We start from the raw sequence: 19,099 nt of genomic DNA on the forward strand, positions 1-19,099 counted from the left end.
CGATGAATTATAATGGGATGCAACTGTATAATGAGATTGTTAATTAAGCGAATTTTGTAGAGTAAGTACGCCTTGCGAGTATCTAAAGGTTGTGGTTTTCTAAAATTTGGTGAGTAACGTGGTTGTATGGAAAGTTTTAAGAGATGGTGGGGCACCATTCGAATAGAAATTAAAGAACTAGAGTCATAATGAAGAAAAATAGTGGGAGGTAGTACATCCTTTAGAGAGAGGCGAGAATAAGAATATTTTATTTAATTGCAAAGGCTGAAGGGATATCTTCAGAGGGGTAGATAATTGGGTTCAGAGGCATGTGATTTGTTTCATGACTTGAGAAATGAGGGTACGAACATTAGCTCGAGTGTGATGATAAGTGCTTTGTTTTTGTTTTGAGTTTAATAATGAGTACGATTGAATTTAGCGAAGGATATACTAAGATCGATGGAGATGCGATCAATGATAAGCGAAGATCCATGAATTCATAAAAATATTCGAGGTATAAGCTAATGTTGATAGATAAGGAGATTGTGTTATACAGTTGAATTTACAATCCAGATTTTTCATTAAAAGTTTACATTCGTGGTGATATATTTTGTCAAGTTATGAATTTCAAGGTGAGAAATGATCAATTGTACCAGGTATTAAGCATTTGAAAAGACTTACACCTGGATTGAGTCGTAAAGTTGATTATTGTTGATTGTTAAAGTACCTTAGAAAGGTTTTCATTTAAAAAGCATTGGTTTAAAGTAAGGTCAATGGTCGGAGTGGTTATGATGGATGTTAGTATTAAGAGTGTTGTCTTTGGTCGAAGGATGTGAAGAGTAGGTTGAGTCAAGTGAATGGAAATGGCTAGTATCGTCTCTTCAAAGGAAAACCTTTCATGTTATTCGATACATTCTTATGTGACCATCTATTTCGTTTTGTACATGGTTGTGAGTGTGATGAACTAGCTATGGTCATGCGTGTTTTTCATTTTGTGGGTGAATCTCTAGTGGTGGATCAGGTTTACCGATCATGCGATGTTCTCTTGGTTGAGTGGGATGATTTGAGAAGACGTGGTTATTTCAGATGACATATGTGGTGTTGTCTTGGAGTTGTTAAAGTAGTCAGTGATTTTGCATGTACCTTGTTTATGAGAGTGTATATAAAAGCTATCATGCGTATTTATGGTTGTTCGATAATCTTAATATTCATCTAGTCGTCGAAGTCATATATTGATTGTGTGTGGTTGAATGCGGGGATCATTGGGTCTAATTCTCTTGTTCTTAAGAGGTAATCTGAAATTACTAAATCTAAATTTTTGATAGTGTTGTTGGAGGGTTTGTATGCTTGGGGATATCCCTCGATGAGTATCTGATGTCTAAAAATCAAATTGTTATAACTTAAGCTCATGAAAATTTATGTTGTGAGAAGGAGATGTTGATAAAGAACTATGAGTGTTTGAGTATTATGAGTGTGTGTTGGCTAGTTCAGGTCCACCTCTAATTGTAGCGAGTATTGATTTAGATTTTTATCATGGTTATGTGAGAAAGGATTCATCCGGATGTTTGTGTCAAGTCTTTGATAACATGTTGTAGACGTGTATATGATCAACTTTGGTGGTTGTTGGGAATCGTTTTTGTTGTTAGTTAAGTTTACAAACAACAATATTTATCACTCGAGTATTGAGATGACTTCATTGAGGCATTGTAAAGGAGGATGTGTAGGTATTCAATTGGTTGGTTTGTGGGTTGGAGATGTGAAGCCCTTAGGGGTTAATGAGATTCGGTAAAAAGGGAATGCGAGACAAGTATCCCCAGTAATTCAACGATTCAGATACTACTCTACCCTTACTTTAGCCAGTCTTTCCTAGTTGATCACTAGGGGACGAGTGATGGATAAATTAGTATCTATTGTAACGACCTGATTATGTTGTTAGGGAAAAGTCAATGAAGAAAGAATTGGGGCCAGAAAACTTTTTCGTAGTAACTTGGAATTTCCAAATCTAGTCCAAATTTGGACGAAATCAGAGTCATTAAGGTGTAGGGAAATCTGGTAATTAATGAGAGATCTAATTATGATTTGGACCACATGAGTAGATAGCTAAGACGTTAAGGAACCCGTGTGACTTTACAGAATCGAATTTGGGCGAGTAGAACTCCCGAAAATGATCTTAGCGTGAACGAGTAACATTCTGTCTCCGTGTAGGCCGCCAGAGCGAGGCCGCTGTAGCGGGATGAGTCCGCCATAGCGGGCCAGACACGACTTAAAGTCGTTAATAAACCCCTAAACAACCTTATTTGGGTCTTTTCGATTTTTAAAGTTAAGGAACAACCCCAGGTGACTCCTCATTTTTCACCATTCTTGAGGCTAAAGGTAAGCTTTTAACTCCCCGAATCCATTTTTTGATCCGTAGAACATAATCTAGTGGGTCATTATCAATGGGGGAGGGTTTTGATCTAGAATTTATGGTGGAAAAAACCCTAAATTGAGTATCAGGATCTTGGGTTTGATCTAGGGTTATTGGGTTTGTTATAACCCGGATAATTAGACCTTTGATTGTTAATTCTTTCATATAAATTGTTGTTTGTAGACCTAGAACAAGTGGAAAGAATTCGGAAAAGGAAGATTCAAGTGCCTTAGGGGATTCAAGCTTGGATTCGAGGTAGGTGATGGTTGTGATTTCATGTTGGTGTGATATATGTTTGTAATTGCTTCATTATAATGCATGTATGCATGCGAATGTTGCATTATTGATCACCCTAATCATAAATGAGGATAATTGAATAATTGTATGTCATGAATCACCTCTTGTTGTATGATTGTGAGAATATACATTGTGATTGTGATTGTTGTTTGTTGAATGGGCGGGTGTCACGGTCCGACACACTAACTGGGATCGGTTGCCACATTTCGGCATAAAAATGGGATCGGTTGCCACGTTCCGGCATAAACATGGGATCGGCTGCCACGTTCCGGCACACTAACTTGGATCAGATACCACGAACCGGTATACTAACAGTTTGGGTTTGGGTTCCATGAGAGGATCATTGAATGGGGTTCCATGAGAGGACCATTAAATTGTGTTGTGTATCTACTTGTGATGATTACGTTCATATCTAATGATGATTGATATTGGAAGACCGTATGTTGCTCTAAATTGATAACCAATGTGTATTATTGATAATTTGGGATGCTACATTGATCCTGAAAAGATGACTAATATTGTATATGTTCGGTATATGCATGTTTTATAATATTATGGTTACTTGCATGTGTTTCACTTTATGGGATAGCGCGTGATCATACCAGTACACTGTGGTTGTGTATTGATATTGCACTTATTCTTTCATTGTTGAGTACAAGGCATCTTCAGGTAGCTATTGATAGACTTCAGCTAGGTGACTAATGAGCGTGACCGGATTCGAGAGTGGGCCAGTTCTTTCAGGCTGTCATGGATCTTTCTTGTTTAAGTCCACTCTTTTCGGACTCAAACTATTTCTTAAAGGTGTTGTTTAGTTTTGGGGTTGTAACCCTTGTTCTTAGACTTGTCGTTAGTAGAGTTTTGGTCAATGACTTTCAGGTTCTAGGGGTTGAATTTCCGCATTAGTTTGGTTAGTTAATTGTTTAAACCTTTGGAGTTTATGGGAACTCCGCATTTTTATTGTTATTTAAATCTATTTCCGTAGCTTAAATGTGTATTTCTTGGGTTAAGTTGTTTAGTTGGGTTGTAGTAATGGTTCTTCCACCGGAGAGTTAGTGTGGGTGCCACTCACGACGGTCTGGGTCATGACATAAATAAATTAGATAAATATTAAATTTAATATCATTAATCCTAAGTTGCATTATTATCGAGACAACTGAGTGACTTAACAATTTTCTTTTTTTAGTTTCATGTTCATTTAACAAATAATTTAAGTAATTTTTTCTCCTTGATAAAAGTTAAAACGGTATATAAGTTACTATAATTTTGTATATTCTATTGAATTATTGTTCATATTTCGCACTAGAATGTGTGATTGTATAAATAGATAAATTTATATTTTAAAAAATATCATATAATAAGTATCAAAACATGTTGATGATGACATCTAGAAAGGCAATTGATAAATGTTATCATCGCATATTTCAAAATAAGATGCACTAACGAATGCTAGATGTTTGATATCGAATACACGGATGAAATTGATATCGAGTATACTAGATGAAATTAATATCAGATATATTGAATACAATTAATTTTGGATACACAAATACATGAAATCAATAATGAATACACACATATATGAAATGGGATACATTGTGAAATACACATATAAAGAAGGAGAGGAACGAGTGACGGAAAAAGGTAACATATCTCAAATATATGCAAATCACGCTCGAATATAATGTATTTGAAAAAAAAAACACCTAATTTAACTCACATATGTTTGAGATGTTCCGTCATATACATATATATTCAAAATAATATTCTTGTAATGAAAAACATAATTTGGAAAACTGTTATCTCAGCATATAATTACCATCCATTATGGAGTAGTATATTTAGGGGTCGTTTGGTAGGCCGCAATTAGAATAAATAATCCATGTAATATGTATGGTATTATTTAGTACTATGTTTGGTAGGAATTTGGACCTATATATAATTAATCCATGGATTAGTTATACATCCTACATGCTATTATAAGATGTATTGCTAATACCTTCCATTTGGAAGTATTAGTAATACATAGGACATAATACCATGGGATAAGTCTATGTAACGACAATAATATCCCTCCAATCATTTTAATTATTTTGCTTATTTTCTTGATTTTATGTTTTATATTTATACTAATAAATTTATTTAAAAGGTTAGCTTACAAATTATTTAGAGAGAGTTGTTTGCTACTCCTAAATAAATCCAATACAAATTTGAAATGAGAGTTATTTAACATTTACTAATTAAAAAGACAAATATATCACAACATGATGTTTGTGATCTTAATGGAATATATATATATATATATATATATATTACTTTAAAAGTATGAACTCCTAACTTGAATGTTAAATTATTATAATATCTCTAACTTAGGTTGTGACTTTTTCGATGAGTTGTGACTTTTTCGATAAGTTGTGACTTTTTTCGAAAGGTTGTGATTTCTCTATGAGTTGTGGCTTTTTCAAAGAGTTGTGACTTTTTCAATAAGTTGTGACTTTTTCAATAAGTTGTAACTTTTCCAAAGGGTTGTCATGACTTCTCGAAAAGGTCATGACTTTTCAGATAAGACACAAAAAAAATGTGTTGATACTACCTTTTGTTGACTATAAATAGAGGGGCTTCCACTCATTTTTTTCAATCACAATTTTTTTAATCTTCTACTCTTTTTCTTCTTGCATTTTAAAATTTTTTGTGTGATTTATTGTCGTTGAGCGAGTTCGAAGTTTAGCGGAATATGAGGTGCCATTATTCTGATGAAGTATGTCGTTCTATCCTAAGAGGGTATATTCTCTAACCTTGAGTACTTGAGAAAAATAATTTTGATGATATAATAATTATTTTTTTTGCTTAATATATACATTAGTATGCAATGTTCCAATATATGAAGTTAACATGATGTAGTCTAAATTCATTTGTTTTGTTTAACAATTTCTCTTCTAATGTAGATGTATGCTTCTGAATATCTTTTCCAAAATTTAGAAATGTCACGATTTGTTTTGATGCTCAAGACAAAAAAATGATTTTATTTATCAATGTTACTTATGTGATTTAGAGTCTCATGATGATTGTTTCAAAATAGTAATTATTATATAAACATTGCCCTTTTGTTTTACTTATTTACTATTTCTTAATATTTCAGTAATTTAGACGAAGAAAGTTCATATGACTTGTAATAACGCCAGTTGAAGTTTGTATTATTTTTATTTTTATTATTTATTTAATAGTTAATTTTATGAGATAAATATTTTCATTAATGCAAATATATATTTATATTTGGGTAGGTATTTGTATTTAAATTAAAGTATTATATATGTCACAAATGTATTATCAAGTTAATAAGATCTTCTAACTTCAAAATATATTATTTTAAAATGTTCTGAGTTTAATATGACATCTAAAAACTCACAACCAATGTGAAAATATGTTAATATATAAAATGTAGTTGTTTTCTTCACATGTTCATATGACATCTAAACAATTTAATGTGAAATACACATGCAAAGCACATCTGGTGAAATGACAAGAAAAATACAAAGTAAATATTGTCTATAAGGTAATATTAGTGAGATAAAACTAATTACATGATTAACCTCATCAAATTGAAATAAATATATACATTATTGCATTTAACTAATAAAATTGTTCATTGACCATCTTCATAGGTTTGCGTGAATAAAAAATATATATGACGATTGACGTGGAACATTCACAAAAGAATCTGCAATATTATTTTTTGCTAAACTTATAATTCAAATCTTCGGTTAAATAAGCAATACTATTTACTATAACATATATTTTTGAAATTGATAATCACGTGCAACGCACGTGTCAAAAAACTAGTATATATATATATATACTAGCAAGTAGCATATGACCTGGTAATGTTTGATTTTGCAAAAGCAAAATTTATGCCAGCTCGAGTAGCCATAGATTTCCACAAACTCTACATTAAGGTTAAACAAAAATTTCCACCGAATGTTTTAACACACATTTGAACAATAAAAATGTAACTCCAGAAACTAATAAATTTAACTTTACTTATCGAAGACTTGAATGCCATTGAAGCAAAATATGAGTAGTCTTAACAAAGGCAAATTTAAATGTTGTTGAGATATATGGTTTATACAATTTTGTCATTGTTGACCGTCTTTTCGATTTTAAAAGTAGATGATTTGTTTTTTTTTTAAATTGAAAATTGACATTTTGTGAGTGATAAATTTATTAAGATGACAATTATTTATCCTCAAATAATTCAAGTGAAAAAAATACAAACATGACAACAAAACTGTTCTTCTCATAGCTAATTAGAAGATCATTAAAAAATAATATTATCTGACAATTATTTACCTTGACCCAATTACACAATAATTCAAGGGTATAATTGAAAAGAAGTTTTTTATAGAGTTTTAATCCAAACACAAAATAAGGTGGAAAACAATGAATCAAACACTTAGATAAAAATCAACTGCATTACTAATCCATACACTACTAATCCATGCATTACTAATTCATGCATTACTAATCCTGTGTAATCAATTTTTGTACCAAACACCCCTTAGTGTTTACTGTCTGTTACTGCATACACATTTTCGTTAATAATTCAACGGAAATGTGTATCCAGTTACGGGTAGTAATTCTGTTGGTGTGAACAAGATTATATAACAGTGTCACTGCGCAGTTAGAATGAAAAAGAAGTGTGAAGATAGAAAAATACAGAACCAGAAAATTATCTTCAAGTATCTCAGCTACTTCCGATAAATTCAAACCCTAAATTACCAGTTCTCGTATGTGAAGAAGACTCCAAAATGACTTCTCTGACAATGGCATGCTGCCCCAATTCTTTTCAGCTTCGATTAGCATTCAGCTGCAGAAAACCTCCGGCTCTTTTCTCCGGTATGCGTGTTAGAAAGCTGGAGTATCGTCGGATTCGTTTCTTTCTGTTTGCTGGGAATGACAGGATAAATGATAGTAATTGTGTTGGAAGGAGAAATACGTGGGTGAATTCTACGCCATCAGTTGATGGTTTGGGTGGATGGTCTGAAACTGATGATGTTGCTGAAAAATCCGCTGATTCCAAGGGGAAGAAGCAGTCGTTTGCAGGTGAGTGAGTGAGTGCTTTATGCTGAATGAAGTGGGATTTGATAGAGAGGATCCTATTGCAGACTTCATCTGGTTTGGGGATTTTTGATTTAATGAATGTCGTGATTGAGCTTGTGGTGAAGTACTTTACTTTGACTCTGAGAATTATATTGCCGTCTTATGCATTCTGTGTTCAACTGTAGAATGCACTATAATTCCACAAAGTGGGGTCTGGGAGGTCGGAAAAAGAATCAATGACAGTGAAGGAGCCATGGAAAAATACTATAAGCATTCTGGACAGTAACTAAACAAATTAATATGACAATCAAAGTATAACAAACAACAAAGAGTAACATAAATCCAAGTGCAAGAAACTGCAGACTGCATCCATCAACCAATTGACTATTTCTCAATATCTAATTAGTTGGACTCAGTTATACAATCATGTATCCTTTAGAGGATTATTTATTATGGTTAAGACTATTTTATAGCCATCAACCTCCTTTATCTGGGCTGTGGACATTTATGCTTTATGAAGCTCACATAGCCGACGGGTTTAACTGCATAATACATATTAATCTTTGGAGTGATTAAATAAAAAATAAAAAAATCTTTGGAGTGATAGTATTGGAATTGGTTAGTTGTATTTGTTAATTAGTGAACAAGGATTTAGATTAGCAGATTAATTAATTTGTCAGTTAGAGAGTTAGTTAGTGTGTTAACCAGCTGGCATGTAGAGGTAGTTAGCTGATGAGTTGTATATATACACGTGAACAGTGCTTGATGTAAAGTTAGTTTCAGTTGTATGAATAAAATTTTCTTCTTCTTCTTCATCAATCTGGTGTAGAATTGAACATGGTATCAGAGCTTTGAATCGAGCTTCGATTCAATTCAATTTTTCACAATCGATCCTATTAGCTTGAAGAAACAGAGGAATGGGAGATACCATCAGTGTTGATGTTGTTGTTACTCTATCCACAGTTGAAACTCTTGAGCAGATTGAACGAAAGCGCAATTATCCACTCTACATTCACAACTCAAACACTCCTGGTAGTGTTCTCACCACAGTACAACTCACAGGGACGGAGAACTATGCTTTATGGAGCAGATCCATGATGATTAATCTTCGAACCAAAAGTAAGCTAGGGTTCGTGTTGGGGACATGCAAGAGGGAGGATTATGATGGTGAATTGGAAGAGCAGTGGGAGAAGTGTAATGCTTTTGTGCTCGCATGGATCATGAACACTGTGTCGAAGGAATTACTAAGTGGCATTGTGCATGCTACAGATGCGGCCATGGTTTGGGCAGATCTGAAGGAGAGATTTGACAAAGTTGATGGATCAAGGGAATATCAATTACACAGGGAGATCTGCACAATTTATCAAGGTAACTTGACAGTTTCTGCCTATTTTTCTAAGTTGAGGCTATTATGGGATTAGTTTGATGCACTAGTCCCACCACCTGCTTGTAAATGTGATAAGTCAAAAATCTATGTGGATCATCTAGCATGTTTGAGGCCGTTTGCTTTTCTGATGGGATTGAATGAAGTATATGGTCATGCTCATAGTCAGATCTTAATGATGAACCCTCTACCTAGTGTTGGAAAGGCATATGCCATGATAATGGGTGATGAAGGTCAGAGAACCACAGCAAATCTCCACACAGGAGGGAGCATTCTAGAGTCAACTGCTTTGTATGCTGCTGGGAAAGGAAATCTTCAGAAAAAATATCAAGGCAAGAAGAAGAATTGGGATAAAATTTGTGACTACTGTAAAATTCAAGGCCACATCAAAGAGGATTGTTTTAGACTGATTGGATACCCTGCTGATTGGAAATTTAAGAGGAAATCAGGACCAATGGCTAATCAAGCTCAGGCTCCCAATCAACAGGACATGGTGAATCATGCAAATGGTAATAGCAATAGAAGTGAGATGGAATCAACTGATGTTTTTGAGCCTGTTAATCAGGAGAGAAATATGTACAACCAATACAAGCACATGATGGACAAACCAGGCCCTAGTTCAGCCAGTACATCACATTCCAGAGGAGGCATTGATATGGTGAACATGGCAGGTACAGTCTCAAATCCTCATACTTTGTCAGTACCTATTATTAATGGAGCAGAAAAGGTAGAAAGGGGATGGATAGTAGACTCGGGAGCTACATGCCATATGACAAATAAACTTGATAGATTAGTATCTGTTTCTAGTTGTGTAGACAGAAAAGTACACTTGCCTAATGGTGACACTTCTTCAGTAACACATGTTGGCAATTATGAAACTACCAATGCTGGGATGTTGAGCAATATTTTAGTTGTTCCTGCTTTGAAGTATAACCTACTTTCAGTATCACAGCTGACAAGGCAATTACAGTGCTCAGTAAAAAAAATTTCGTACTTCAGGACCTCTCCAATGGGATGGTGAAGGGGATTGGTAAGGAGATTGATGGGCTCTACTATTTCCCTATTCAAAACCCATGTGGACAGACCAAGAATAAAGATACAACATCCATGACACAGCATTCAAGTACACACAAGTTGCTTTGGCATAATAGGCTGGGACATCCATCAATAAAGGTGTTGAAGCACATGTCATTGTATGAAGGAGATACTAATATTAGTGCCTGTAATAAATGTTCAATTTGCCCTCTTGCAAAGTAAAGTAGATTGTCATTTCAGTCAAGCATGTCTAGAGCTACTCATAGTTTTGCTTTATTGCACTTAGATGTTTGGGGACCATATAGAAATATTACTCATAATGGATGTAGATTCTTTTTGACTATTGTTGATGACCATACTAGAATGACTTGGTTATACTTGCTGAAAATGAAAAGTGATGTGTTTCCCATATTAAAGTCTTTCTTTGCTTTAGTTCAAAATCAGTTTAATAAGCATGTGAGGAAGATAAGAACTGACAATGGTACAGAATTCTTTAATTCTGAATGTGGTACTTTGTTTAAAACACTTGGCATTGTACATGAAAGTAGTTGTCCACATACTCCACAGCAGAATGGAGTAGTGGAAAGAAAACATAGGAATATTCTTGAAGTAGCAAGGGCATTGAGGTTTCAAGGTGCTATCCCTATCAGATTTTGGGGAGAATGTGTGTTAGCTACTGTTTATTTGATTAACAGGTTGCCAACTGACGTGTTAAAAGGGAAATCTCCTTATGAGCAGTTCAATGGTCACAAAGCAAAGCTTGACCACCTCAGAACAATAGGATGCCTATGTTATGCAACCAAGATGGTTAAGCCTGACAAATTTTCTCCTAGAGCTGAAGTATGTGTCTTAATGGTATATTCTGCACATCAAAAGGGTTATTTTCTGGACAGCATGTCCCAAAAGAAGTTTATAGTGAACAGGGATGTTGTGTTTAAAGAAGATGTATTTCCTTTTCACCAGAAGACTAATGCACAACAGCATATGCAGCCAGTGTTCACAGAAGGTGTTTCTCATAATGTTGCTCTTGTGCCTGAAGACAATGAGGACATGCATGTTATTAGAGAGGACACAATCATGGCAGATAACTTGACAAGACAAGATGGAAATCCTTGTGAGGAGAGTGACAATACAGATGCAGTCAATGAAGATATCAATGATACTAATACGACTGAAAGGGTTGATAATGCTCTTGAAAGGACAGAGGTCATAAGTGACATTGCAGCACAAGAAGCTCAAGGACCTAGACACTCTTCTAGGACCTCTCATCCTCCCACATGGATGAAAGATTATGTCACTCATGGATCTAAATCACATCCTTATTCCCAAAGCAATTATGTTTCCTATAGAGGAGTAGCTCCTCAATATAGAGCTTATTTGTCCAAGTTTTCTACAGAAGTTGAGCCCAGAAACTATGAAGAAGCAGTAAAGGATACAAGATGGGTGAATGCTATGCAACAGGAGATTCAGGCCTTGGAGGAAAATGGAACCTGGGAGCTTGTCACCTTGCCAGCAGGGAAGGCAACTATAGGGTGCAAATGGGTATTCAAAATCAAGTATAAAGCTGATGGTGTAATTGACAGGTTTAAGGCCAGGTTAGTTGCAAAAGGTTACAGCCAAACTGATCGAGGGGATTGACTACCAAGAGACCTTTTCACCTGTGGTGAAAATGGTGTCTGTAAGGTCAATTATAGCATTGGCTGCTGCTCATAATTGGAAAATCTTTCAAATGGATGTGTTTAATGCTTTTCCCCAAGGAGATTTGGTTGAAGAAGTATATATGGACCTACCTAAAGGGTTCTGCAGGCAGAAGAAGGGAATGAATAATGGTCTTGTTTGTAAGGTGGTTAAGTCACTCTATGGACTTAAACAGGCATCAAGGCAATGGAATGCTAAATTGACAGAAGCTTTCTCACGGTCTGGATACACACAAAGCCATCTTGATTATTCTCTTTTTACTAAGAGAAGGGGATCTAGGTTGGTAGTAATATTAGTGTATGTTGATGACCTGTTAATTACAGGTAATGATGCTGGCTTGATAGAAGAGACTAAAAATATGCTGCACCATCATTTCAAGATTAAGGACCTAGGGGAACTCGAAGTATTTTTTGGGAATTGAGTTCATGAGGTCTAAAAGGGGTATTGTGATGAACCAAAGGAAATATGTTCTTGAGTTGATAGCTGAAGCAGGTTTGGGAAATGCCAGACCAAGTGCAACACCATTAGAGTGCAACATGAAGCTAACAACTGCAGAATATGATCATAATATTCACACTAATGATGCTTTGTATGAAGATATTTCCAGATACCAAAGACTTATTGGCAAACTGCTGTACCTTACCAACACACTGCCTGATATAGCTTTTGCAGTCCAATCTCTGAGTCAATTTATGCAGCAACCAAAAGTGTCACGCTGGAATGCTGCCTTGAGGGTGATCAAGTACATTAAGATGGAGCCTGGAAAGGGAATATTAATGATTCTGATCATAATCCACACCTGATAGGACATTGTGATGCAGACTGGGCTACATGTCCAAGCACAAGAAGGTCTGTCACTGGATTTGTGTTAAAGTTTGGTGAATCACTTATTTCTTGAAAGTCCAAGAAACAAAATACAATATCCAGGAGCCCAGCTGAATCTGAATACAGGAGCTTCGCCAGTCTAACAGCTGAGATAGTATGGGTTGCTGGCTTATTCAAGGAGTTGGGAGTACAATTGGTTGAACCAACTTCTATATATTGTGATAGCAAGGCGGCTATACAAATTGCTGCTAACCCTGTGTTTCATGAGTGAACTAAGCATATCGAAATTGATTGTCACTTTTTTCGAGAGAAGATACAAAAGGGCCTCATTAAAACCATGTACATCAACACTAAAGATCAGCAAGCTGACCTACTTACCAAAGCTTTGGGAAGGACACAACATGAGTTCTTGTTAGGCAAGCTTGGAGTATTGAATATATTCAGTACATCCAGCTTGAGGGGGAGTATTGGAATTGGTTAGTTGTATTTGTTAATTAGTGAACAAGGATTTAGATTAGCAGATTAATTAATTAGTCAGTTAGAGAGTTAGTTAGTCTGTTAGCCAGCTGGCATGTAGAGGTAGTTAGCTGATGAGCTGTATATATACACGTGAATAGTGCTTGATGTAAAGTTAGTTTTAGTTGTATGAATAAAATTTTCTTCTTCTTCTTCTTCATCAATCTGGTGTAGAATTGAACAGATAGATTCTTCTTTGTTCTCTTGTGGACAAATAACACTTTCAGCACATCTTTTTTCTAGGTATTGTGGTAGCAGGAGCAGCTGGTGTTATCCTTGTGACTGTGCTTACTTTTGCTGCCTTGTGTATTGGCAAGAGGAACTCAACAAGTGAGTTTATCTGTCACCTTCTCTGGGGACCGAGAGCCACGATATAGGACACACATCCTCTGATGGTGACATCACTGATAAGACCCATCTTCAAAAAGAGTTGAACAATGAAACAGCTATTGGTGATGTATTAGCTGCTACTGAAGCCACATCTAAATCACCTGAAGTGAGGGTTTCTGGCAAGTTGCGTGCTGCCTCAAGCTTTGAAAACAAGGAAGATAGTCTTGTTGCTGGAAAAATAGAACCAACAAATGAACCAGGGGAGAAGGAGTTCAGTGATGCCAAATTAGATGTAGCATCAGTCCTAAATCCCAATGGAACAGATTAAAATTGATAACCAAGAGGAAGTATCTAGTTTAGAAGGACTAGGAGATTCCAACACNCTACTAACCATTGCAGTTGAGCAACTTCAGTTCAGATATCTGTGGTTCCTTGTTATAGCAGTTTGGTTGTGCAACTATGCCACCTTTGTTTGTTAATTTGAACAGCAGACAATAACAATGCATGTCCTTAGTACTTTTTCTTGAAAGCTGCTAGCTAGTTTGATTCATGACTTTCAAGTGCATGTACACAGGAGTGAAACATCAGAGGGAACCTTTAACAGTGCTACAGGAAATGCCAATGGCTTCTGATAATCACGACGACACAGTTGAAGATGGGATATTTTTAGAGAACAGTCGAATGGAAAAAGGTATAAATAATGATCTTTCTTTATATGCAGAAAATGATGGAACTATTGAAAAAGTAGAATTAGTGAAGATACAATATAGGACACACATCCTCTGATGGTGATGTCACTGATAAGACCCATCTTCAAAAAGAGTTGAACAATGAAACAGCTATTGGTGATGTATTAGCTGCTACTGAAGCCACATCTAAATCACCTGAAGTGAGGGTTTCTGGCAAGTTGCTTGCTGCCTCAAGCTTTGAAAACAAGGAAGATAGTCTTGTTACTGGAAAAATAGAACCAACAAATGAACCAGGGGAGAAGGAGTTCAGTGATGCCAAATTAGATGTAGCAGCAGTCCTAAATCCCAATGGAACAGATTAAATTGATAACCAAGAGGAAGTATCTAGTTTAGAAGGACTAGGAGATTCCAACACTTCATCAGACAAACCTCCTATTGAGCCTTTGATCATCAATATCTCATTAAACCACAGTCAGAAACACTTTTAGAACCCAAGATTATGCATCATGCGATATATCAGAGGTCTCAAAACCAAAGGAGATAAGTCATCTTTATAAGTGCATAATTTTTAAAAGGAGACAATGGTCTAGAACAATGTCAGCGTCACCAATAACTTGTGACCAACTTGAAAAACAATTTTAAGGATATCAATGGAAGAGGATCTTCTGTTAACTCAATAGATTCTGGTGATATCTTTACCTTTGTTGGTATACCTGCTCCATCTACTACCTCTGCAGTTCTGCAGGCACTTCCTGGGATGGTTCTGGTACCTGCCGCTATTGATCAAGTCCAAGGTCAGGCACTAGCAGCATTACAAGTTTTAAAGGTACTTGAAGATTACTTTTCCTTCATTGGAAGAATTCTCTGATTTACATTTTCCTTAAAAAAAATCTTGAGGTAAACCATGCACCTCAGAACCCCTATCTGGAGCCAAACAATGGTCTTTTCCACTTTGCTCTCTTGATGACCCTTAATACCAACATCATGATTTTACTTCGATGGATATTTTTTTCCATGTAACTGCAAGTTCAACAAAATTTCGTTAGTATGGAGTAAGATCTTACCTTTCCACATGCGAAGTGTTCCTCTCTGAAAATAGTATAGAAGCATTGCCCTGTTTTAGTTGACAAGAAATATATGGGTAGATAAGTGTTGGTAAAAACAAAAAGTTTGATGGGCAATATCCTTCTGAAAATTTCCCTATGGAAAATGTGTATCTTCCATAATCTCTCTTACCAACGAAAAATGGTGGGTTTTGATGACTTTTGTTTACCATACTTACAACCAATCAAAGTCTATACTAACGGCCCTTATTTTATTGTTAAGACGAAGATGCTAGTAGAGTTTGTCTATTTTGGCTAAAGTAAATAAAGTAATGTGCTTTAAAATTTTGCTGCCTGAAACTCCTGCATTTGGCCATGAAAATTTTTCATTTTTTTCCGGTAAATAAGATAGCAGAATCTTATACTTATGTTCTTTCAGGGATCAGATAACCGAGTGCCTATGCAAAGTAGAACAAGGTCACTTCGTGCAAGTGCAACCATCTTGTACTGAGATATTATGGGTCAAAACCATACTAGGATTCAATATGTTTGACGTATAGCTTTAGATATGAAGGATAGATTTCTCTTTGCTACTGTAAGTAAACCTGTTGGCCAGTTGGATTACCTCATCACTATAACTGTTTAGAAGCACTCCTCCTGCTGCCTATGTTGAGTAACCAGGAAGGTGGAATGCCTTAGTGCTTTGCACCTTGTTGGACAAAGAGCATGTCTAGAATAAGATTGCCATAATATGCCACAGAATGAAAAGAAAACTGAAGGCAGACTTTTCTGAGTTCTACTTCTGTCCCTCTACCACCTCCTACCACCCAATACAATTAACCCTACACTCTCATGAATAATCTCACCATGTCTTTAGAATGAAAATTCAAATGTGTGTTGATATGATCGTATTCAATTCATGTTTCATTCTTGAGAGACTTAAATATGTTGCATAACATTAATGGGGAAAACTCTTTAATCCCATGTTGTTTTTGCAGTTGTGCACATAAAGAGTTCTGCTACTGGTTTTGAATATTTAAATTCTAGGTTATTGAGGCTGATGTCCAACCAGGAGACCTTTGTACTCGACGTGAATATGCTCGCTGGTTGGTGAGTGCTAGTAGCGTTCTATCAAGGTATATCTGTCTAACCTTCATAAACTTCTACATGGTTGATCTTGTCGTGCTTTTTACCACTTGAAAATAAAGTGATTACCTATGAGGAACAGCAGGGGCTTTTGAATTTTTTTGCAGAACCAATGCCTCAAAGGTTTACCCTGCAATGTACATTGAGAATGTTACTGAACTTGCCTTTGATGATATTACGCTTGATGATCCAGACTTCCCTTCCATACAAGGTAGAGCTTCATAATCATCGATTTTCTTCTCAGAATTCTGCTTTTACTTCTGTGAAATACTTTGAAGTTGCTGTCTGTGAATGCCAATTATTTCCAGGCTTGGCTGAAGCAGGCCTAATTTCGAGCAAGCTCTCAAGACATGACAAGAAGTCATCTTCATATCCTGACCAAAGCCCCTTCGTCTTCACTCCCGAAAGGCATAATAGTGCCCAAAATAACTTCTCTTTGTTCTACCCTCTCTTCCTTTCATTTGATGTCATATGAGTATTGCTACTTTTATTTTTCTTAGATCTCTATATCATTTGATTTGCTGATATATATTGACCCTGGTATTCTCACAGGCTAACTTCATGTCGATACTAATATAGTTTCGAGGCCAAATAATGTTTCCCAAAATCAGGTTCCACTTATAACATTAAAGTTTTTTATTGCAGTCCTTTATCACGTCAGGATCTTGTCAGTTGGAAGATGGCCCTAGAGAAAAGACAGCTTCCAGTAGTTGACCAGAAGGTTGCATACAAATCGATAAAAATGTTGGTTTTACCTTGTTTATGACACATAACATTGACTAATCAGTAGGTGCAACAATCTCTTATTTATGGGCAGTCCCTGCAGAAGGTCTCTGGATGGATAGATACTGACAAGATTCATCCAGATGCATGGCCAGCACTGGTAGCTGACTTGTCATCAGGTGAATGGGGAATAATGGCCCTTGCATTTGGTAAGTTCTGTTCACTGCAATCATTTCTGACATGAATCATCTTATTCATGAGAAATGAAAAAGTATTATTTGCCAACCTATCAATACAGGATATACAAGACTCTTCCAGCCATATAAACCTGTGACAAAAGGTCAAGCCGCTATTGCCCTAGCAACTGGTGAAGCTTCTGACACCATTGTTGAGGAACTTTCGCGCATTGAGGCTGAGTCAATTGCTGAAAAAGCTGTTGCATCATATAATTCTCTGGCAGCTCAAGTTGAGAAAGATGTGAGTGCAAGTTTTGAGAAGGAACTCATATTGGAAAAGAAAAGGGTTGATACAATGAAGAAGTTGGCTGAGGAGGCAAGGCAAGAGTTGGAAAGCTTGAGAGCTGAGCGGAAAGCAGAGCATCTTGTAGTTATGAAGGAACGAGCTGCTGTTGATTCGGAACTGGAAGTTCTTTCCAGGTTCAGACATGAGGTAGAGGAACAATTGCAGAGCCTTAAGAGTGACAAAATAGATATCTCATATGAAAAGGAAAGGCTTGGCAAGTTACATAGAGATGCAGAAATTGAAAACCAAGAGATTGCACGGTTACAATTTGAGCTTGAGGTTGAAAGGAAAGCATTATCCATAGCTAGGTAAGAAACATATCGTTAAAATTCATGGCTTGAGTTCTCTTCTCTAATCAGATATCAATCTGCATAATTGATTCACTGTACCTGGATGGCTCATTAATCAATCACACTGTATGTTTGACATTTAGATTTCTGGGAAGTTGCAACAACATGATTTATCATGAGTCAGCTCTGCTTGAATACAGTCTTTCCTGATGTTGCCACCACTATCTCCTCTGATCTTTTATTCTAAACCTTATTAACTTGAATTTTGTTTTATCAAAAGTATAAGTTGGTCGCATTTGTTAAAGCATAGCTGACAATGGGCAAAGTGGCCCTGGCTATATTAAAGCCGCTGATATTCTGCACTTGCATGTTTCATGTTGAAACATTTCAGTCATCTTTTATTTGGTTCAACAATTTCATACTAATGCTAAAAAATATTCCACTCTTTTCAGTTGCATTTCACCTTTAGCTCATCATGTTTTAATCTTGCACCCAGAGCTTGGGCTGAAGGTGAGGCTAAAAGAGCTAGAGAGCGAGCAAAAACACTGGAGGCGGCTAGACACCGTTGGCAGAGGCAAGGCATCAACAAAGTGGTAGTTGACAATGACATCCAAGAAGATTTGAATATTGATGTTACATGGCTCAGTGCAGGAAATCAGTCAGTTGAAGATAGTCTGAATAGAACTGAAAGTTTGATGGACAAGCTCAAGGAAATGGCTGATACTGTAAGAGCGAAATCAAAAGAGACAATTCATAAAATAATGGAAAAGATACCCTTTGTGATATCTGTGTTGAAGGAATGGGCACAGAAAAGAAGACACAAATGGCAGAGCTAAAGGATAACATCCTCGAAGATGGGTGGCTCCGTCAACGAGCAATGCAACATAGAGCAGTTGATATTGGCTCAGGTTTCACGGATGGAAAGAAACAATTTTGCTGGAGATTGCAAGAAAGGAGTATCACATATATTCAAGACGCGACTGAACTCAATATTGCATATTCTTGTCTCAGTCTTGTACTAACCAAAATAATCATCCATATACTAGGGAAATTTGCCCTCTATAAACTGAAGTGATGTTATGTGCTTCACTCGTGGTTTTCTTGAGACAACCATATTTGGA

At 36.1% G+C, this 19,099-nt stretch overlaps 2 protein-coding genes across 4 annotated transcripts; both read left to right on the forward strand.

The window, feature by feature from the left end:
* Positions 1 to 7,382: 7,382 nt before the first annotated feature.
* Positions 7,383 to 18,954, forward strand: LOC125874406 (uncharacterized). Of its 3 annotated transcripts, none has more exons than XM_049555289.1 (11): positions 7,383 to 7,780; positions 13,479 to 13,565; positions 14,140 to 14,256; positions 14,992 to 15,080; positions 16,345 to 16,433; positions 16,551 to 16,654; positions 16,752 to 16,851; positions 17,089 to 17,164; positions 17,261 to 17,375; positions 17,465 to 17,996; positions 18,475 to 18,954. In XM_049555289.1, exons 1-11 carry the CDS (start codon positions 7,486 to 7,488, stop codon positions 18,812 to 18,814), a joined length of 1,944 nt encoding a protein of 647 aa, XP_049411246.1. In that variant the 5' UTR covers positions 7,383 to 7,485; the 3' UTR covers positions 18,815 to 18,954. The 3 variants fall into 3 exon arrangements, with proteins under 3 accessions (XP_049411246.1, XP_049411244.1, XP_049411245.1); XM_049555287.1 differs by lacking the exon at positions 7,383 to 7,780 and adding an exon at positions 9,180 to 9,832; XM_049555288.1 differs by lacking the exon at positions 7,383 to 7,780 and adding an exon at positions 9,284 to 9,832 and having other exon boundaries at positions 18,431 to 18,713.
* Positions 8,695 to 9,198, forward strand: LOC125874461 (uncharacterized). Its single transcript, XM_049555355.1, has one exon. It carries the CDS (start codon positions 8,695 to 8,697, stop codon positions 9,196 to 9,198), a length of 504 nt encoding a protein of 167 aa, XP_049411312.1.
* Positions 18,955 to 19,099: the final 145 nt, after the last annotated feature.

This window comes from Solanum stenotomum, chromosome 8, assembly GCF_019186545.1.
Source record: "Solanum stenotomum isolate F172 chromosome 8, ASM1918654v1, whole genome shotgun sequence".
NCBI classification, from domain to species: domain Eukaryota; kingdom Viridiplantae; phylum Streptophyta; class Magnoliopsida; order Solanales; family Solanaceae; genus Solanum; species Solanum stenotomum.

Excerpts from the sequence above, each read along its gene's own strand:
- LOC125874461 (XM_049555355.1), top strand. The coding sequence starts at position 8,695 with ATGGGAGATACCATCAGTGTTGATGTTGTTGTTACTCTATCCACAGTT.
- LOC125874406 (XM_049555287.1), top strand. The coding sequence starts at position 9,292 with ATGGGATTGAATGAAGTATATGGTCATGCTCATAGTCAGATCTTAATG. Across the intron at positions 13,566-14,139 it reads TGGCAAGAGGAACTCAACAA|GAGTGAAACATCAGAGGGAA; the intron begins GTGAGTTTATCT and ends GCATGTACACAG. Across the intron at positions 16,434-16,550 it reads GCTAGTAGCGTTCTATCAAG|AACCAATGCCTCAAAGGTTT; the intron begins GTATATCTGTCT and ends ATTTTTTTGCAG.